Source organism: Cinclus cinclus, chromosome 2 (genome assembly GCF_963662255.1).
Source record: "Cinclus cinclus chromosome 2, bCinCin1.1, whole genome shotgun sequence".
NCBI classification, from domain to species: domain Eukaryota; kingdom Metazoa; phylum Chordata; class Aves; order Passeriformes; family Cinclidae; genus Cinclus; species Cinclus cinclus.
The window spans coordinates 110561854-110584140 of record NC_085047.1 but is presented as its reverse complement, the minus strand read 5'-3'; the positions used below and the strand labels follow the sequence as shown (position 1 = coordinate 110584140).

The window sequence follows — 22287 nt, the reverse complement described above, 5'->3', positions numbered from 1 at the left end:
CATGGTGAATGCACACAGCCAAGATAAATTGATAGTGGAATGTACTGTGCATTCACACATTTGAGTATTAAATCCTTGTAAATGTTACTCAACAGGAGCTCATGCTGGTTTGATCAAAATAAAACTGAAAAAACCCAAAGAATTTTCCACTTCAATACAAGCTTTGGCTTAATTCTTCCATGCTTGGTAAAGCGAAGAAAATAAAAATGCAGTCATTGAAGCGTTTGAGTAAGGACTTAGTGCAGCATTGCCAGTGCTCCCCTTTGATAGGGAATTCCTGTCAGAATGCTGTGCTGTTAAATAGCAAAATCTTACAAGTTTTCACATGTGATTCCTTTCTGTGTTATAAAATTTCATTGTAATTATTGCATAAGACATCAATATCTTGATACGTATGTATATTTTTTGACTGTGTTTTGTTTTCTGTGGATTTTATTTCCTCTAGCTGCCTTCCATATTGTTCCAGACAATAGGGTTATGCTTTAATCAGCCTGCACAGATGAAGACCCAATCAATTTTCTGATGCTTTCATTGCCAGAGTAGGGGACAACAACAAAACATTTTGTTAGTTTTAATATTTTTTTCTTCAAAGTTAGCAATTTCCTTCAGTACCATGCTTCTTCAAAAACTCAGATTTTGTAATTTAAACACTTAACGTTCTGTGTCAATTTGACTTTTGTATGTTTTTTAAAATAAAAAGCAAGTCAAATATAAACATACCAACAGCTTCCATTCCCTTCCAGATATTACTGATACACTGGAAATATCCAAGTATCTTATTAACGAGAGACATCTTTTCCAGGAAAATACCCATTCAGTTAAGCTGTAATAAAAAGGTCATTCCTTTCTTTACTTTTTTTGTGTTGCTCAAAATATCTCTGCCTCAGTCACTGCATTTTTAGTGGTAGTTTCTACACTTTTGTTTATAATCTTCTCATTTTTCTTCCTTATGTGCTGCTGAGCAACTTTACCCACTTCTTCTGTTCCAGCCACTCTTCTGGAGGTAATCAGATGCAGTGTACTTTCAGGCTACCAACTATCTAGCAAGAAACATTCAAGTTCAACTTTGGAAAAAAAAAAAATTACAGAATTTTTCCCTAAGTTTGCCATTACCTTCTTTTTGTGTTACTGTTCCCAGTGCTGTGATCCCACTCAGTGTTCCAGTGCTCAGCCTCCATGCAGTGATCAGTGCTGGGGATTCTGTTTGCAGTTCTTGCAGAAGATCTGAAACCTCATCACTGTGATATTTATCAGTATCTTTTGCTTCTCCCACCTCAATTTCTGCCGTGTTGGTCTGCCTTCACACACTTTTTTTTTTTTTTCTCAACTGGCATTTCCAATTTTCTGCCTTTTCATTGGCACTTGTTGCTTTCAGCTTCAAATTCCACTCATTTTCAGGGATACCCAGAGCAATTTCACTTCATTTATATACTACAGAAAGTCTTCCTTAACAGTCTCCTGTCTTTCTTCTCATCTTCATTCCAGTCTTTAAAGCACAAACTCCTCTGTTATCTGGCAATTATTTTCCCTACCAGAATCCTACTTGAAGATAAATTACTAGACAGTTCCCTACACAGAACTGGCAAGATCTTATTTATTCAGTTTCACAGTTTAACCCACATGTGTTATATGAAAGCTGTCAATTCTGGATGAACTGGACTATAAATTTCTTATAAATCAGTGTTTATCTACACATTTTTTTAAGGGTGTTATTCATATGCCCTATGGATAAGTTTTGTCGTAATAGTAGCAATAATTTACAGGCACTTCTTTCTTGTCAATTGTCTCATAAATAAGTAGAAACTCTCCAAATAGAGAAGTCTGAGCAGTATCATAACCACCTGTTCACTTTCACATTGCTTTTTCTAATTTCTAGAATGGAAAACATTGATTCCTCTTGACATAGTAAATTATTTCCCTTTTAGCATGGCAATGCCTGCATTTGGTGGTTAGTACATGAAAAAAAAAAAGAAATTCTCTATTAAATAAAATCTGTGATGGCATTAAGATAATTTTACTGACCTGAAATCCCCTGTGTATGTGTTGTATGTGCTGGTTTTCCTATTTTTTGTACACCTTGACGCACCTGAGCCTGGCAATCCCAGATTCTGTGTAGCCCCAGGACAACAAACTAAAGGGAATTTTCTCCCTCAGTGTCTTTGAAGCCAGCCTTCAAGCTTACAGCTTTTGCTTTGTTTAGGACTGTAACATTTTTTGACTTGACAAGGGCATCTTGTCAGAGTGTGCATACATTGCTGGGAAATGATTTTTGTAGTGAAGTTAAATTAAACCCCAGGTATTAAAATCTTCTATTATAAGTCCAAAGACAGACTTGTGAAGTTTAGAAGGATTGTAACTACAGGTTTCTTTCAAGCAGGTGGATGGCTGTTTGAAAGAAGTGTAAGGGAGCTCATGACAAGAGGCTGTGACATCATACTAGATGTCATTGATGAAAATGTGTATGGAGGAGATTTTAGGAGTGACTATTTTACCAGCCAACAATTCAGCTGAGATTATTTTTAAGAAAGTTTAATTATTATTACTTACCTTATATAAGTAAAATAAAGTACCAAAAAAGGATGTAGCCGTAACTCATTTCTTTATAAGGCCAGAGGGGAAAATATAAGAAAATATTCTTTGTTCCACTCCATTTGCCCATAAGCTGTAGTAAATGGCTAAGAATCATGTGTTGTCATCTGAGCTACAGGGAATAGATTTCATGAGCTACCAATCTCTGAAGGTCTCTTCTTGCTTCAGTTCTTATGAGCAGAAGTGGAAAATTGTGCTAAGGGCTTCACTTGAAGCCTTGAAATAGGTACTTTTTAAAGGGACTCTGGCATTATACACAGGAGTTAGAGATCATTGTAATTTATAAGTGAATTTCTTTATGAAACAGAACATGGACAGTAAACAGTCTGTTGCACTGTTATTATGCAGCTGGAGTAGTGGAACCTCTGGGAAGTCAGTGATTTAATAGACTAATCTATGAATTCTGTGAATTCTAATCTCACATTATGATCTCTGTCTCCTTCCTTGGAGAGTTTTCCTTGCAGAGCATAACATGAATTGTCACAATATTTTCTTAAACGTGATATCAGATTTATCTGAGGTGAAATATCTTAGATGTTAAATCTTTGGGGGTTTAACCAGTGTATGATATAAAAGCCTGAAGGAACAAAAAACACTGGGTTCACTGGTATTTCCTTCTCTTAATCTACTTCATTTCTCCAGGTTTCAACTAGTGCCAAAAAAGATAACTGTATAGACCCAAGTAGGATGAGGTTCTTTATCTGTGGATAATTTACTGCCTTTCACATTTTACCTTCAGCAGCAAAATGTCACAGATGCCATAATGCTAATCCAGTCCAGTATTAATTTTCATGTATTATTAGTTAGATGCCCTAGGCTGCCTCAAAATCCCATAGTATCCTAATGTAAATTATCATCTTATTGGAAAACATCTTATGTGTTCTTAGTAGAAGTACAGCACAACAAGTGCTCTTGGTTCCTTGTGAGCTGTGTTTTAGACTTACTACAAAAACAGCAGAGAAAGGCATTGCCATAAATTTCCTTCTAAATAAGGCTATGGAATGGAGGGGAGGGGGCAGAATTTTTTAAGTTCTCTTTTTTTCATTTCTTTTTTTTCTTTTTTTTTTTTTTCTTATCAGTGTAAAAATGATTATAGTATGGTTTGGGTTAAAAAAGGACCTTTAAAGTTCATCCAGTCTGACCCCCTGTTATGAGCAGATCATCTTCCACTAGATGAGGCTACCCAGAGCAACCTGATCTTGAATGTTTCCAGGGATGGAGCATCTGCCCCCTCTCTGGGCAACCTGTTCAGTGCTTCCCCAAACTGGATCTTGGTGGTTTTATAAACCCCAGGTTAGAAAACTCTTTTTTAAAAAATTTTAATGTTGGAGCGGTTTTATACTGCACAGACTCTTTTTTCCTTTTCATCATCAGTGTCTGATTGGTATTTTGAAGCCTTCATTTGTTTTCCAAGGAGAAGTAAAATTTTGTAAGCTGAGGTCCCGCGCTAGTATTCTTCTTTCTCTTATAGGGTAGTGTTTCTTCTTTTTTTCCTAACAATTAAAAGAATGTGAGTCCCTTCACAGCTTTGTCTGTAAGAGGCTTTGTTTTATTTAAAAGATACAGCTGTGGTTTACTGTCTCACACATCTGAGCTGATTTGAGAGTGCTAAGAGGAGGCTAATGTGTTGAGAAATCATTTAGATTTACTTCCTCTATCATAATTTTATGGTAGAAAAGGCCATTGAATTAATTATAATTTGTCTCATTAACATGTGAGCTTTGCTTTGTTTGTTTTCTGGACACTCATATCCAGTTGTTCAGTCTGCTGATGCATCTTTTAAACACATTTACTTCAGACAATCTTCTGTGCTGAAGCTGAATTACCCCTTCCCCACACCTTTGTTTTTTTTTTCCTTTTTTTTAATCTACTCATCTTCTCTGTACATCTGCTTTAAACTTCTCTATTGTCTGGAGTAATGTGGAAAGGAATTAAGAGTAGTGAAGTACTGCCCTATCTGATCTGTTGTGTGTGATTCTTTGATTCCTTCCACATTATTCTGGACATCCCACTCTTTTAGAAACACCTTAATTTGTGAGCATATTTCTTATTACACTATTGTGAGAGGTCAGATGGTGATGTTTATTAGTACCTCACATTTTTTTTCCTAAAAATTATTTGTTCCAGTTGTTTCCTTATACATCGTTCAGATACTACTGCTGTTGAAAGACTCTCCTTCTGATATCTTGGTCATCAATCCCCTGCCTTAGGGATGACAAAATCTGATTGGGTCTCTGTATATACTCTTCTTCTTGTGGAAAGCATAGCCCTATTGTCTGGAATAATATGGAAAGAGTCATAGAAACTAAATTATCAAAGGTAAGTCAAAATTTATCTTTAGTGCTTGTAAATGATGTCAGATTGACAGCACCTGAGGACTGAAGCTCTCTGTTTATCCACACAAAAAATCAGCAAAATTAGCAACTTTATAAATTTACAGGCAGCCAACATACCTTAAAAACTGGCTGGTAAGAAAGTTTACCTCTAGAAATAAGGTATCCTTACCAACGTAACCTGGATGTACCTGTCCAGGCACTGAGTGCTTCCTAAGCCAGCAAACACTTTGATGTAGGCATTTACAGTGAAATGGAGGGAAGCAGGTATCACATTGACTACATGCCCCTGTTGAGTCTTTGTATAGTGATGATTTTCAGTTAATGCCACTCTAGAACAGACAAGAAGAGCATAAAAGCACACGGACAGAAAATTTATTCCAGTCTTCCATATGATTTCTTCTATATGGATACAGCTAAAAATCCTCTGTTGTGTGCATGCATGTAATGTATATTCAATTAAAATGTTGTTTTTTCATGCACAGTCATTTGAATATATACATGAGAGTGCTTATATATGGAAGAATAAAAAGGAAAGCAGAAGTTACCTGTTTCTGGGAAAAGTGCCTTTGCTTACTGTTCTTTCTCACACTGCCTCCAAAAAGATGCAGACTTTCTCCCAAAATACCAAAGAAAGTTCAAAAGCTTCTGAAATATTTTAAAACTGAGCTGTTGAGAAGAATTCTAAAATTTTACACTAGACCTGTTTAGAAGACAGATTTTCTACGAAGCAATTTTCAGCAGAAATGATATTTGATCTAAAGGGCAGTGAATATCCATGAATTTAGACAACTTTGCTGTCTGTTGACTGTATTTATGCTGTTACTGCTATTCCTTACAGTTCTTGTAGTTGCAACATAGGAAAACTCCCCATCTGTGTAAATTCATGTGTGCACTTTGTTCATTTTGCTAAGTGCTGTTCAAAGGTGCAGCTCAGTAGTCCTTGCTCAGGTCAGTTTTTAGAATAACTTCAAAATCATCATTTGCTCCTTTGATGAACCCACAGGAGTGGTCACAAGGATAATAGCTGGAGCAGAAATTACTTTAGCATTTTTAAGATTCCAGTGCATACATACAGATATATATGCATTTTTAATCCTGTGTGACTGAACAGTTAAGTCTCAGCCAGTAAAGTTTCTGCTTCTTCTGGGTTTGCTTCTTCATAGACATATGGTTGTGGTAATCACAGTTTTAAGTATCCACCTCATCCGTCTCATCTAAAGTATTGGGATCTTGTAATCAGCACTAACAAGGTTACAGAACCAAATCTGTCTCTGTTTCCACTAATTATAATCTAGCAGTGGTAAATGGCAGGACTTCATTAACCTAGCCTAGTCTTCTTTTTGATTTCTTTTCTATTTATGGAGTTCTCATTTTAAATTTAAAAGGTATTAAGGTTCAGTAGCACTGATTTTTCAGTTTTCTGTGAAGTAGCATCCATTTTTCAACTGCTTTATTGCAGCAGCCTGGTGGGGACTTAAACAGCCGTGTAGTGTTTCATTTCACTAAACCACTCTATTGCTTCTGCTCCACAACAGGAAGTTCCTCAAAGTGGATTTTTATTGTGTCCTGGGTTTGGGCCAGGCCAACAAAAATGGAGTTCTTCTGTGATGGAAGAAACACCCTCTAACTTCCAGGGGAGCAGAAGGAAGCTGTGTGATGATCAGAGAGGGACTGGTTTTTAACCATCACTTTTCTGTTTATTAGAGCACTTGAGCACCAGGTGAAGGTGCAGACTCACATTCTGATGTGAAGTCACCAGATGAAGCAAAATAGGAACTTTGAAGTATCAAATAGATTTAGATAGTGGGAAACAAAGACAAAAATTAAACCACCTCCTCTCCTCACGTTCCCAGGTTCAGCTTCATTCCCTCACACCTGACTCACCCCCCCCCAACCCCAGCTGGTTCAGGGAGGATGGGAAATGGCAGTTCCCAAACTCCTCACCTGCTGGGTGGTGTCTTTCCCTTTCTTACACACATTTTCCCTGTGACATCACTGTCCTGGCTGCTGGGCTGAGCTGTGCCCTGCAGTGATCCCATTAGAACTGTCTGTGTCTGGCATAGGGCAGCTCCAGCCTCTCTTCACAGAGACCACCCCTGCATCCCCAGCACCAGCTCCTCAACACCTAAATTCCTACACTCCATTATGCTGCTGGACTGCTTTTTTAACATGTGTTGCTGCAAAATATGCTATTTACATCAGGAGAAAATGTAATTGTTTGCAAGGGCACAAGATGTTCTGTAGGTTACCCTTCACTGTACTGAAATGCCCAGCAGACTTGCAAAACAACCCAGAGTCAAAACCCAAACCTCTAAGCGTTGTTCTCACATAGTCATTTTTGTACCATGTTCACCTTTGCAATTTCTTACTGAAACCACAGAAAGTTCCTGAGCTGAGAAGGGTGGCACATAATTCTTGAAAATATTCAGTAGATATCATTTGGTACATAAGGTGTGTAGTTTCATTAGCTACTTTATCCAGACAACTGTTCCTTAATGCCTCTTTTAAATAGCTTGTTACCCCGTGTGATATTTTGTCTTCTGCTGATTTTTCCTGTTTGTCTTTGGAGTAATCCCTCTTCTCCACACTTGTTAGATTTTATAACAGCAATTTTAAAGTATGGTAGGAAGGCAGAATTTTCAGAGAATATGCGATTTTCCATTTGTATTGTTTAACAAGATTTAAGTGGGCTTTAGTGCCACAAAAGTTTTTGGGTTTTTTAACATGTAAGAAAGGTTACACCTGCTCCAAAATTGCAAATGGGTTCCTGTGCACCCAGGTCTCAGGAAGTTCCCACTGAGATAAATGAGACTTGAGTAAGCCAGGCTGCTGTGTGGTCTCTGATGATCTCCTGAGTTGAAGGTTTGCAGTCTATGGCACACCACGAACATCACGTGAGCAGTCTAAGGCAAAGAAGAATGCTCTTTGAACAGGCAGGTGTTGCTGCAAGAAATGGTGATGCTTTTACTGTCACCAATGATGGCATCCAAAGGGGAAAAAAGTGATGAAACCTTATAGATATAAACTTCTAGGCACATAAAAAAGGAAAAAAAAAAAAAATCACAGCAACTTATGCATGCTTGTTGTGTATATGATTTCCATTTTTCTTGTCTTCCCTGCCACCAGGCATCTAAAAGAGAGAGTCATCTAAGCAGATAATTCTTTTCCTCATATATGTGATCTCGAAGATTTGATTTTGAGGTTTTTCATTTAGGCTGAAATTATGCCATACATCTACAAAGTATGTCCAGCCTGCAAGAAGAATGAGTCCTCTTTCCCCATGTGCATCTCTGTCCAGACTAAATATCCTTCCTCCTCGCCCTGTGATACGAGGGGTGAGCTGGACTTGCAGCATCTTGGTGGCTTATTCTTTTTTTAGCTTAGGAAGGAGCTGCCCCTTTGCTGTCAGGTCAGCCTGGACTACAGAGACTTTTAAAAAGGCCAGCCTAGCCTAGTGATGAGGTAACATCCCTTTGTCACAGACAGATCCCCAGTGTTCCTTCAGCACAGGAATTCCCTGATAAACTGGGAATTAAAAGGTTTAACAGAAAGCCACATGAAGAAGTTTGACAATGGTGGTGATTTTTCTTAAGAGGATGGTTGAAAATCTGCCGTCTTTCTGACAATATTTTAATCCTTTAGATGCATGAAGGACTAATTAACAGAGCATGGTGAGATCATATTCCTGCGTTAGATGGGATAAACAAAGGATGGACTTCACTGAGGAAGCTAATTCCAAAGTCTCCCTGGTGTTTGTTCCCAGTGCTGTGAGTTAGCTGACTCCCATGCAGAGGGTGAGCAGGACAGGTTAATCAAGCAAATCTTTACAAAGACAATACTTGAGTTAAATATGTGCCCTGCAAACACCTTGGATTCTGTCTTGGTTTGAAAGGCAGGTGTTTGTTAAGGCAGGAGCCTCTCTTGAAATGGAAAATTGTAAACTCCCTCACTCCAAATTATTATAATTTTGAAATTAAGGAGCTCTATGGCAAAGACACGGGAATAGGAATAACAGTTATTTACTAGGAAAAAATAAAATAAAAATACAGGCATACAGTAAAACAAACCCAAAACACTGACAGAGTCAGAATACAAGCTGACACCCCATCAGTCAGGGTGTTGGTAGCAGTCCCATTAAATGGTGGCTGCAGTCCTCCTGCAGTGACAGATGTGGTTCTGTTGGAGCAGTGATCCTGTATAAGGGTGCACTTTTCCTCCAAAGGTCCAGTGATGATGTAGAAGGGTCTGGTTATCCCCTGTGAATCCAGTGGAAAAAGGCTGCCATGGTGTTCCAAATCTCAGATTTTATTTAGGCAAGAAATGTTTGGCTCGTCCCCCTGGGTGCAGCATCTCCCGATGGGATGATGTAATTTTATCAGTCATTCACTGGGACTCAATGGCCCATTAACAGAAGATATCTCCTGGAGGAAGGATGGGTTGTGGAAAAGATAAAGAACACTGCCCCACCTGGTTTTTAACAGACAGTGATAGAATACACACTTTTGGGCACATCCTGCATTGCAACCCAAGACAGATTCTCTAGGCTGCATTTTAGGCTCTGCTAACCAGCAGGTGCTGCAAGCCTGGAATGGAGCCTCTGAAACCCACTGTAGTAAGCAACAATAATTTGTGAAGGGGGTACTAGTGGTGACAGTTTTCTACATGATGTTCTTTTCCTTCTGTTGGTACTTGGAACCAAGGTAGTCCAAAAAGCACAGTGTTTGTGTCAGTGATAATCTGAGCACTCCAAGTTAAATTTTTGCAATGGAAACAAACCTCTTTACAATGGGAAACATTTATACGAAGAGGTAAAATGTTCATTGCTTTTATTTGGCTTAATGTGTTACATGGAAATTGAATTAAGTTACTCTAAGCAGTTTTATCTGCTCAAAAGATGGGTTGGTCCTAAACACCTTTTTTTTATAGGGTACATTAATTGCACTCACTGAAAGCACTCTGTGAAACAAATTAGCATTATCTTTTCACCTGCAGTAAGATACTGCCCTCTTCAAATAAATGAATAACATGCTTGCTGGCATTTTACATTTTTGTTGGTAGTTTCATTAGAATAGCCAAGGTAGGGGCAGAGCATCAAACCAAACTCTGTTCTTGCTCATCAGATGCTGCTTTTTCAAGTTATCAGTGTGGACTAGAACGCTACAGTATCTTTGTATTTGTTCTCTGAATAGTTCCTGTTTCAAAGATTGTCCGAATTGATGGGTTTAGTTTTATATGGCAAGTTTCACTGAAGAGTCTTAGTGCTCTTACAGGTCTTGTTTCACAGTCTGCCAGCTAGGGTAGAATATTCCTCAATTTATAAAACTAAAAATAAAGCAAAAGGGAAAATGCTAGTTTATCTCACTGCAGATATATATGAACATATAAACTTAAGGTAAAAATAATTGTGTTAAAAGCTTTAAACCATGAACAAAATTTATTAAAACTGGTTTTGTTTAATGCAGTGATAGTCTTCAGTTCCATGTTTGACACACAGCACTTTGACTCAATTTTCTTTTTATTTCCACTTAGGACGTGTAGGAACACCTCACTTTATGGCTCCAGAAGTGGTAAAAAGAGAACCATATGGGAAGCCTGTAGATGTTTGGGGTTGTGGTGTGATCCTGTTTATCCTGCTAAGTGGTTGTTTGCCTTTTTATGGAACCAAGGAAAGATTATTTGAAGGCATTATTAAAGGCAAATACAAGGTAAATTCAAGCGTACATGAAACCTTTTCTGGTGAGATGAGCTCTGTTGGTAAAATTTCTGGAAGTTGATTTTTGTATTTAGCATGATTTACATTTAAAGCTTGTGGAAATCTGTCACACAGGAAGAGAGATGATTTTCCCCTCCCTGGTCTGTCCTGTACCTGATGTGTTTTGTATTATTGCTAGGAATTAGAATATGGAAATATTTGCTCAGATGAAATAATAAATGGCTGTTACAACCAGCCCCTAATTGTACATTGAGCCCAGCAGGAAGAGGTTTAGCTGTGAAGTAGAACATGCTGTAACCTCAGATTTATAGACTGTTCAAGTTTTTTCATCAACTAACAGAGCTTTTGTAAAACATTCATCATTGTATTGCCTTAATTAAAAACAAAATGCACGTCATTTCACAAATGCAGGCAAGCATTTTTCTTCTTAGTACAGTGTGCATTAAAGTGCAGCTGATGATTCAAAAGGAGCCACTTGCAGCCAAGGGCAGGTTAGTGTGCACACAGCATCAGCCTGCAGACCATTGTGGAGACAAATTTCAAGCTTCAACTTCACTGTTTCTATGGGTTTGTCTAATATCAGCTTTTCTCTACTTTGGAACCAAGGTCGTATATGAGCTGTGCGTTAGCAAATTACAAATTGAATCTCCCAAAGCTGTCTGGTAGTCTGATTTATTATATCGCCTTAACAGCCTGCTAAAATGTAAGTGACACAGCGTTACTGTACTTGGTCAGGAGCATATAGTTCATTTTTTAAATTCTATAATCCAAGATACAGCAGCATTTCCTCATGGCACTAGTTTTGGGATTGCACAGGCTGACAGATGTTCCACTTTATGGAAGATTTCTTTATGGAATCTCTTAAGCAGCTAAAACCTTCTGGAAGTTAACTTCTAACAAGTTAACTTCTCTTTTTTTAAAAAAAAAAAAAGTTACAGCCAGCACATTGTGTCCTCATGGTTCCTTTTCTGTTCCTGTTTCTACAGTAATTTGTCTATTCAGTGAAAATCGTGTCAAATTTGCAATTACCTTCAGTTCATTAGAAATGAAAAAGAAATTATGAAATACAGCTATAAAAGTGTATTTCATAGCCAGATAACATTGCTGAGTGCCCCGATTCAAAGTGATAATTTTTTGTAAAGACTGATTTTAAATCAAATGGATATCTTTAAATTACTGGATTACAACATTGAGAATAGTCTGGTAATAATTTGCATTTAGTACTTTGTAAAGTTAGCTGTCTATCGTCTAAATAAAACTTAGTTTCTTCATAAATTAAAGAAATACTAGAAATACCTTAAGGATATAATCCTTTATATCACATAAAGAATTTTCTTACTTTGGTAATTGGTTTTATCAGGTGTCCATCATTTTAGCTGGTTGGGCACAAACCTGCATATATGCACAAAATGAAAATATATTCTAAATCATCCTTCACATTGTATCTCCTGAAGATAAAATTCTGCTCTGAAAGTGTTGCACTTGGTATTTATTGTCTTGTCCTTTCATGCTTTTCTAGAAAAACTTTACCTGTTGTGAAGTTGAAAGGAATTTACTGGGAAGAGCCATTGTTCATAGCACATTCAGGATAGGACCAGAGTAGTTCCCAGCAGGCATTCTCTTACTCCCTTCTTACCCAGATCACTGGCATGAAATTGTGGGTTGAAACAGATGAATTCTCATGCTGTATATTGATTTCAGGAGTAGATTTAATTTCCGCATTTATCATATGCGTAATTAACAGTCAAACACCTTAATTGTTTTTTGTTTTATCTCATGAATGGTCACTTCTATCTGAGCAGAATGTAGAGTAGGTAGAAATTATACTGTAATTATAACATAATACTAAGAACGTGTTAAGGTTTATGTTTTCAATTTTGGTGCCATTTCAATAGCAATTAGTGTTCAATTTTTACAAGTTATTAAGAAACATAGAAATTTTCTTTTATATTCATTACATGGGAAGGTTTGCAAGCACCAACCACTGTTAAATCTCTGCAGTTATTTTACATAAACACTAGGTTCTTTCTTACATTCTTATCACTAATTTATTTTTTTTTTCTTGCCTGTAATCAGATGAATCCTAGGCAATGGAGCCATATTTCTGAAAGTGCCAAAGATCTGGTACGCCGCATGCTTATGCTGGATCCAGCAGAAAGGATAACAGTGTATGAAGCCCTGAATCACCCCTGGTTAAAGGTAGTAGAAGCAGCTGTTTACATTGCTAGTTCCCTATTTAAGGAAGAAAAACATGTATTTCTTTTTTTTTCTGAGCTTTTCAAAGTGGATGTGAACTGTACAAAATGTGGGACGATGTGCTTTAAATGCTTTGTAGGATTAGAGCCTGAGATTTTGATAATTGCCAGGCTTAAACTGTTGCTCAAGAGCAAACTCAGTTGCACATCTTCAGCAGCACCAGAGTGCAGGGAGTAGGGCTGCCTAGCATAAAGCTTAAAGAAGGTTTTAATGTGTCTTTCTGTGGCTCTCCAACTCCACAGAGATAATTTCTGATCTTTTTCACTCAGTCATATCTGAACCTGTTTCCTGTTACTCATGTAACCATGCACTCTACTGCTGTAGGTTGTGCTACTGAACTGTGCTGCTTCCTTACATTAGATTCTTGAAAATATCCCACCAAAAGGGAAGGAAGTAGGGGAGTGTTGCTCCAAGGCCGCTGTGACTCCATAAAATTATTTGATATCTGGTAATCAAACTATTTTTCAGTGATGGCAGAATTTACAACACACTTTAAGCTGGTGGAAGAGTGGTTGCTGCACACTGAAGGTTTGCAACAGGAGCAGGAGAAAACACACCTGTAGCTTCTCAGCAGTCCATCACTAGTCTGTGCTGAACATTTGGGTTGGAGAATGATGGGTTGTGCACAGAATTAAAAGGTGAAAAGTACTGGTTCAGAGCATTGTATTTTCTTTGGCAGAAGGTGATGAATTAATTATTTTTCTTAGTTATCCTTTGCTTCTTTTCTATAAGTGGGTGTCCAGAGTAGAGAGACTTAAACAGGACGCTTACTTTGAAAGGAGTTAATCTGGTGTCTGCTGCTGGACTCTCTTTATGCTCTACATGAGACAAAGAGAAACCCACAAATAAAGAACCTGGGAAGAACAGGATCGTAGACTCTTCTCCCTCCAAGTAAATGGTGTAACCACCAGTGAATGGAGTAACCACCATTCTTCCACTTCTCTGCTGTCTTTCTGCCTCTGGCTCTTGTATTGCAAGCTGCAAAACCGTCTCTTATAAGGGGAGGTCAGGAGTGTTCACCTCTCAGAAATGACAGTGGTTAAGGCAGCTCTCCTGAGTGTTGGGAAACTGCAGGTTCAAGCCATTCCACTCAAAAAGAGCCGAAGTTCTGTCTGTTCATCTGGGACATACATAGTGTATCAAATATCAGAGAGTATGGGAATGAACACCATGTTTTGGAATCCTAGGATATCATACAAACACAGGTGACATGGTTTTACGTGCTTGTAATTGGACTTTTTCTTCATTTTGAGAGCATACCCACACTGAGATGCCAAAGCTAGAGATTGATTGAGTGTCATTTTGCCAGAAAACCTGTAATTTTTGCTGTTTGAGCTAATTAGGTTTGTTAAAAAAACAATTCTGTAATGTGCACGTCCAAGCTCTGCCCATGCAGCTTTGCACTTTTGGTGTCTGTGGTCTCTTTCTGATCGTGTTGTTACTTGTTAGAAGTCACATGGTTCAGTTTATGATAACTTTGTTTGCAAGCTCAGGCCAGGCATTCTACCAGTCAGTCCTCTCATTTTTGCCTGCAATAAACTGCCTTCTCTGCTGACTCAGAACTTTGTAAACCATTTGTAGATAGGAGCAAATGCAGCATGAGACTGAGACATCTTTAGTGCCATAGAGAGACTGCCATGGTTTCACTCTGATTCAGGATAAGCATTTGATAAAACACATTAAATTAATGATTTTCTATAGCTGCAGGGGGAAAAGGTAGGTGGCTGCTGCAAGTTTTGTCCCTTCTGTCACTGCAGTTGTTCGTTGGCAAATTTTTCATCTGCACCTACAATGGAGAAGTCTTCCTGTACCATCTCCTGGCTGGCATTAGGTTGACACTTCCTACCCTGTTGGATATGTGCCCCACCTCCCAAATTTACCTGAAGTATCCAGCACCCTGTAAAAGAGTGCTTGAACATGTTGCTTCACTGAGGTTTGTGAATTCCAAAAAGCATAACTGCTTTCTGCTAGCCAGCTTCAAAGTTCAGTGCTAGGCACAGACTGACAACATAACAGTAAAAAAAAAAAAAAAAAAAAAACCAAAACAAAACAAAAACAAACAAAAAAAATACCTAGGGTTTTACTACTAGGTGGGAAACAATTACAAAAAGAAAATATCCTTGGCCCAAGTTAAGAATTCTGTCAAAGTACTTTATTCCATCTTAATTTCTTGAAGTTTTCCTTAAGTTTCAACAAATCCTCATTGTCCTTAGAATATTTGTGAGCTGGTACTTTTCTTGTCTGGTTTTTTAGTGTCAAGAGGATATTAAAAGCTTGTATTTAATTTTCTTTTGGTTTGTTTTTTGTGGGTTTTTTTAAGGAGAGAGATCGCTATGCATACAAGATTCATCTTCCAGAAACAGTAGAACAATTGAGAAAATTCAATGCAAGACGAAAACTAAAGGTAAACTGAATGTAGTGTTAAGTCAATATAATTATACAGCTCAAATTTTGTTTGATACTTGATTTGTTTAAAAAGTGCTAAGAGAAATCCATGCTTTGAAGTTAGCAATAAAATAAAAAGGTGCAACAGGCCTTCACAGATGTTTATTGAAATGATGTCTTAGAAAGGTTGTTTGTCCTTTCTGTCTTTCTTTTTTTCTTAATGCATAGTTTTCAGATTCAGTGCAAATTGTCTGGTATCAACCAAGGTGTATATGAGGTATATATGTTTATGAGGTCTTCATCTTCAGTCAGTTCAGTCATTCTTTGTAATGCAAATTACTGGAGGGAATTGTGCAATCACTTCTGTTATAATTGTGTTACACTTATAATGAAAGGAACATAGTAATTTTTATAATCATTGTTGGAGAAGAGCAAATTCATATTCTTCAGTTTATCCTATTTATGTTTAAGTACATACTAATTTATTTCTTAGCCATATTGAAACGAATGTTAACATTTTAACCCAAAACAACATGGTTTTCCTTCTGTTCCTGTCATAGAATATTTAACAGAAATATTTCTGAATTAACTGCAAGGTTCATAAAATTATGACAGAAACTTGGAGCGCTACAGTTCATGGACGTTTTGTTACAGTTTGTAATAAAACTCAGAATCAGGTATTCCCATTGACCTGCTGCTTTGCAAAAGTTTCATGTAGCTGATGGTGAGGATGCACAGTTCATTAACAGCTCTTTCTCTTAGGTGGTTTGTATTCCCAGGTAATACTTCCATTAAAATACTCTCTAGTACATTTTAGAATATGACCTGATTCCTGTTCTAGGTGCATTTTCAGATATTTCCCAGATTTCTTCCTAGGGAGGCCACTATATTTAGTTTCCTGAGCTTTTATGCTGTCATTATTTTTTTTTTATGCCATTTTATCCAAAGCACTGTTTTGTGAGTGATCCAGGGTGTCTGGAAATGTTTTGTTATCCTTCTTTGTGTAACTGAGAACTGTGTGGGTGTTTTTATTCAGGGGGCAGTACTAGCAGCTGTGTCAAGCCACAAATTCAACTCCTTCTATGGTGACCCCCCTGAAGAGCTGCCAGACTTCTCTGAAGACCCCACCTCCTCAGGTATTTTAACAGAAAGTTATTTACTGCAGTCAGCATGTCTTAAGTCTATATTGACCAGATTTCCATGTATTTACTAATTTTGTGAGATTCCATAAAATTAGATATTTGGTTAACATGCACATGTGAAAGGATAAATAATTTTAAGTCACAATGGCATTCACAGCTGGCAAAAACGGAGAAGAATCTCAGCAGTTTTAAGCTTCTACGGAGATTGTCTGAGTTTTTTATTTTTTCTTGTATGTACACTCAGTTACAAATAACATTTTAATCTCACATTTCTCTTTATATTACTTGAGTATAAAAGATTATTGAAATTTTGTCTTGAATTCTTAGGCAGGAGCAAAGCTCTAATACCTTATTACTTACTTCTTTATAAAAAGAAGCCATTATGTACTGAAGTTTCCTGACCTTCTGTTTTAGAGAGTAACAATATGATTAAGATGTGGACAGTATTTCTGACCCCCAGATCTTTGGAGGGAGACAGTACATGTACTCAGGGGCCTCCCAGCATACCTTGAAGGGGAAGATAATATTTCTGCTGTGATCTAGGCCTTGGATGGGACAGTGACCTTACTCAAGCAATCCTTTTGTCCATAGCCCATATTCAGAAATTTAGGTAAACTAGTCAGTCCCTGAAGTAACACGCCCCTGTCTTTGTTAGGTATCTTAATTTTGACATAACATTGTTCAGAATATTTGCAGTGCAAAAGTTGGTCTGTCTGATCTAAAATTAGGACTTAGGATCAATTTAAATAAACCTTTAAGAAAAACTTAAGACCAAAAGGACCGTCTTTAATTTTTCTAAACAATTTAGGAGTACTGGCAGAATATTTTAGCTATATACTGACTTTTCTAGAAGACATTTCAGGAACTTAATTGCGTATGTTGATCTGCTGTGTGATATTTCTCTGTCCAAATATTTTTATAGGCGAGAAAATTATGTATAGACTGCATATATTAATTACTTCTTTCCTTCTATTTCATATAAGCAAGTAATTATTATAAATTATTTCAATATCATTAATATAAGAATTGTATACCTCATAAGAATGGGGGCAACAATTCTCCAATTTCACTTCTTGGAATCCAAGTTCAACTATTAAAACCTTTTAAAAGATTGCTTCACCTCCAGACATGAGCACTGTTCATAATTCCCATAAAAATGAATAAGAATCTCACATAATTTAGTGGCTTAAATTCAGCCAGACAGCTTTTGGATACTTGTACTTGCAGTTAAGGATCCACCTCTTCTTTTAAAGAAAGAATAAGTCAGTTTTACTTCACCTAGAACTACTTGCAGTGCCTTAATTTTTGTTTCCATCTACTTCCCCCATTTCAGTGGTGAATGGCCACCAACATGACTGGCTGTGACAACTTTCCTAATCTGGAAACAGCAGTTCTGCTTTCCAGTTTCAGTCTCACATCAACAGGACATGTGTCTTCCTCAGAGTGATGTAGTTGCAGATATCAAAATACAGGAAAGTTCCAAATTTGTTTTCTTTTTTCTGCTCACAGAATACTTGAAGACAGTGCAATGTAAATTGTACAGAATATCTGTGTTGGATCCATTGTTAGCTTGTGTTCATCTCTGAAATAACTGAAACAAAACCTTGGCATTCTCAGGAAAGCAAAGTTATTCTCAGTGATCAGGAAACCCTGCTAAATGGGAAGTTTTCATTATGTTTCTCTGATCCACTTCTTTAGCTGATAAAATACTTAATATTGAACACTGAGCTTTGCAAGAAAAGACCCTACATCTCTTTCAGCTTCTGAAGTTCCTAGATACAGAAACCTATTTTGTTTCCTCTTCAGAAGTACACCAATAATATTTGCAAGTATTTCTAGCTTGTAGGATGGGTCTTGTGATGATTCTAAGCATAACTAGTTTGGAGAAATTAAACATAAAACTCAAGAACTGCAGTAGAAACTTGATTATCTTTAGTTATTTAAGTTTCCTTCCTAATATATCATAATGTTATTCCAGATCATAAACTCTTAAAGAAGAGCTTTTAGTGTTTTAGATGTGGTTGCCAGTTATTCCTCCCATATAATTTCATGAAGCTTATCGCTGTAATTAAATGGTTTGTCAGAAACAGGCGAATGCAGAACTCCTACAGAGATAAATGCACAGAAATATAGATGGTTATTAGGTTATGCAAATTACATTTCCTGTCTTCCAGAGCTTTCCAAACACAGAAAACTTCAGTTCTCTCTTTTCCCCCAATTAATCTAGAGGTGTTCTTTCTCAGAGTTCAGTTTGGAAACCTGGGGTTGCTGGAACCTTGGAGCATCTTCCTGTGCTGCCAGAGTATTATCCTGGGATAGGAAGGCACTGCAGGCAGCAAGTCTTTGTAGATGCAGAATCACCAAAGATATTCTTGTTAGAGAGTTTTCCAGTGATAGTCAGCAAATTTCATAGCTAAATTAGATGGGAATTAATAGAGATAAATTTTGTTTAAGGTCAACCAGATTTTTTTCTGTAGGCATCTTCGTTTCCTTTGTACAGTGTTAACAACTCTTGGTTCCAACCATTTGCTGACCACTGGGTGGTCTGTTTCCTCTTTAGTCAGCAGCCATCCTCTGAAGAACTTTAATTAATAGTGCTATCATCCTGTTGGTAACATGGCAGAAACCAGTCCTGCTGAGTTTTGAGTGTGATAAAACCTTTTAAAGCACTTTTAAACTACGATGCTGCTTTATCGCTGACAGTCTGTGTTCAGTAACTTCTCTAGTAAAGCCAGCAAGCAGCTCAGCTGACAAAATTTCTGCAAATGGTCTTCTCTAGAATGTAAAACATTTGTCTTTCAGGTCTTCAAGGCATTGTAAAATGTATATTCCCCAAGGCAACAAATCTTTTAGATATTTTTAATATGCTGAAGCAAGCATAAATCAGAAGTTAGCAATCAGCAGCCCTGAAGGCTATATCTGTCACAGGAGAAGAACTGGCCCAGTAGGAAGTATTTGAAGTGGACCATGAATTACATAAGGTGCCAGGGCAATTCACAGTGTTCACTCTCTGCTGCCTTGGCCATCTGACCCCATCTGTCCCCGTGCCTGCCCCTCTTGCCTCCTGATTGCACATTAGCTCTAGACAGGATTTCCTCTCCTTCTGTGGTGTGCTGGCCACTTGTCCCCCAGCAGAGTGTACAAACAGTTTTCAAGTGTTTTCGTAACAGTGCCTGAGGCTGGGGAATGAACTTCACCAGTTTAAAGCCTTTAATTGTTCCTCCTTTTGCTTCTTGGGGTTTGACTTTCGAAGGTCAATTGAGGACAGCTGTTTCAAATGGAGTGTTAAGTGGGTTCAAAATGGTTAAGTAACGGTTAAGAAAAAAATGATAAATTGAAGGTTCGGGGTTTTTTTTACCTTTTCATTTCCAAGATCTTTTTGTAGCAGCATTTCAGAACCGAGTTTATGCTGGAGTTAAGCCAGTGGATAGTCTTTGAAAAATGACATAACTGACTTCTCATTAAAACAAACCTTACCTTTTGGTTAAAGGATGTTACTCTCTAATGCCTGCTGGAATTGCTTGGTCTGTGGCACACATTCTGCACTGTGGCTAAGAGGTTTCACAGCAGCTTTTTGCCGCAGACACTTCTGGATTCCTGTAAGGGATCCTCAAGCTGTGTTTTAGGGTTAACCTCAGAGCAAGAGAAGAACTTGAGTGTCCAAACATGTTCCAGCACCTGAGCTAAGCTGTGGCACTGCTGCAGTACTTCCTGCCTTCTTGTGAGTGCTGAGCTCTCTGGTCTCTCTGGGAGCAGATGAATGTAGAGACAGGGATTTTTTTGCACTGCACACAGAGCAGCCACACCGAGGCTCCTTCGGTGCTTCTGCCTCGTTTTCTCCAACTGCAAGGCACAGATTCCACACGCAGCGTTTTGGCAAATGCTTTTTTGGTATTTTGGTCTCAGGATTGGTGTGTGCAAATGGAAATTTTCATCCTGTTCTATTTTGTCAGACTCTGTGTTGTGGTGTCGAACGAGAACTTTTTAACAGCATGAGATCTTGATTTTCAAATTTGATAATAATAATGGGAATAAAGCTAAATCTCCTAGTCTTTCAGAGTAAGGTCAAACAGCATAGGTAAAGACATGTTGTAAGCTCACTGTTTCCAACACACACGGAAGTAGCTGAACTCACAAGTCAGAATGGTTTGGTTTTTTATGGGATTTAGAATTCACTAAATATTTTCAATGCAAGCCCATATTTTAAAACCCATTAGTTTCATCAGAACAAGTCAGAAAAAGCCCCACTTCTGTTATGCAAAAATTACCACTGATTTTGTAAATATTTGCAAAAGGGTGTTGCATAACATTTTAAAAATATGAGTGCTTGGGGAAAAAAAAGCTACATTCACTTTATAATTGTTATTGATGTCTTTGCTAGTATTGCAAGCACAGCTATCAGTTTTGAGATAGTGAGGTTTTGTGTTTCTAATATTCTGTTATTAACTATGATTTTTCAGCAATTGATTCTTTGCTCTGATATGTTTAAATTTTTAAGAAGGGCATAAAGACACTGTTAATTAAAAGTGATAATGAAGTGGTTGTATTTCTAAATGGTTCACATAACATTTCTCACTGAAAGTTTTAATTTCAATATAACATTGCTAAATTTTGCTTACTAAGTATATAAATATGATGTTATGCATCATTTGCAGTATGTTGAATTACTTTATCATTTCACTTCTTACAATATTTTTTACTAAAAATAAATTTATTCCATGAGTTTTTTTAACTAGTTTAACCAGTGTTGGGAAAAGTCTGGTATTAATAGATCTCTTAACACTGCATCCATGTGCTGCCTTCCCAGTGCCAAGTGTTTGTTTTCCTCCCATCCCAGTCTGCCAATGCCATTTGCTTCACACATAGAAAAACCGTATTAAAAACTGGGGGGGATCCTTGTCACTTTGTTGAGACTATTTTGTGGCTAAATTAGTCTGCTAGGTTGCAGCTTTATAAATCGCTTGTTCTGAAATCTTCATACTGTTTGTTGTTTGTCCAAACGCTGCCTTCCTTCTAGGACTTCTAGCAGCAGAAAGTAGGTATCCCTTTGTTTTCCTTTAAGGCATATCAGTCAGCTATGGTGTGTGTCTTTGCATGTTTAAAAATCTGCTTTCTGTTGCTTCTCTTCGCTCTTTTCAGTTTTAATACTGCCTGTTCAAATAAAATTATATGGTATTGACTAAATCTGTCTACAGTATAACTTAGAATCAAGAGTATAATTAAACAGAAGGATAATTTCCAGGGAATTCTGAAGATTCCAATTTAGAGGCAGTATTAAAATTACATGAGTTTTGGGGTTTTTTTTCCCAATATTTAATATTTGCAACACAACTGAACTAAAATGTAATTTTCATTGAATTAATAAAGTAAACAACATTTTGGTCTTGCATTTTCATTCCAAAATTGTTTTCATGGTCTAACTTTTTTTTCCCTACCACCAAATATACACTGTAATATTAGTCGAATATTATATTCTTGCTCTACGCTTGCATGAACTTTCTTGATCCTTTTGTGTTGATGTGATACCTGATCTATGCATATGCACTGTGGATATGCATACACCTGAATTCAATAACTATCAATATGTGTCTCCTCAATGAATGAATGCTGTTGGCATGTAGGAAGGAGGTTCTGCTGCAAGGTAGCTGCACACTTTGTGAGAGACTGGGAGCACAAGCACTTCTAAAACTTTCAGACTATACTAGGTGTGAAATTTTAGACCTTTCGATACAAACCACAACCATGTCAAAAACAACTAATTCAGCATCTCCAAAAGCAAGCTATAAAACATGGGGGTTTCCAGCAGCATTTTAAAACTTGTAGGTTAAGAGCTCTACTTCTGTCCTAGGTCAGGACATGTCAGCAG

At 37.4% G+C, this 22287-nt stretch overlaps 1 protein-coding gene across 5 annotated transcripts in view; it reads left to right on the top strand.

Annotated features, from left to right (window-relative positions):
• CASK (calcium/calmodulin dependent serine protein kinase) overlaps nucleotides 1-22287 on the top strand; it is a 183846-nt gene that overhangs the window by 104287 nt on the left and 57272 nt on the right. For 3 of the 5 annotated variants that reach the window (XM_062515191.1, XM_062515188.1, XM_062515187.1), the window contains exons 7-11: nucleotides 10455-10630; nucleotides 12715-12837; nucleotides 15215-15298; nucleotides 16316-16415; nucleotides 21439-21456. In XM_062515191.1, coding sequence (XP_062371175.1) covers nucleotides 10455-10630; nucleotides 12715-12837; nucleotides 15215-15298; nucleotides 16316-16415; nucleotides 21439-21456 — 501 coding nt within the window. The remainder of the gene's footprint in view (nucleotides 1-10454; nucleotides 10631-12714; nucleotides 12838-15214; nucleotides 15299-16315; nucleotides 16416-21438; nucleotides 21457-22287) is intronic. The other 2 variants (XM_062515189.1, XM_062515186.1) reach the window with 1 other exon arrangement.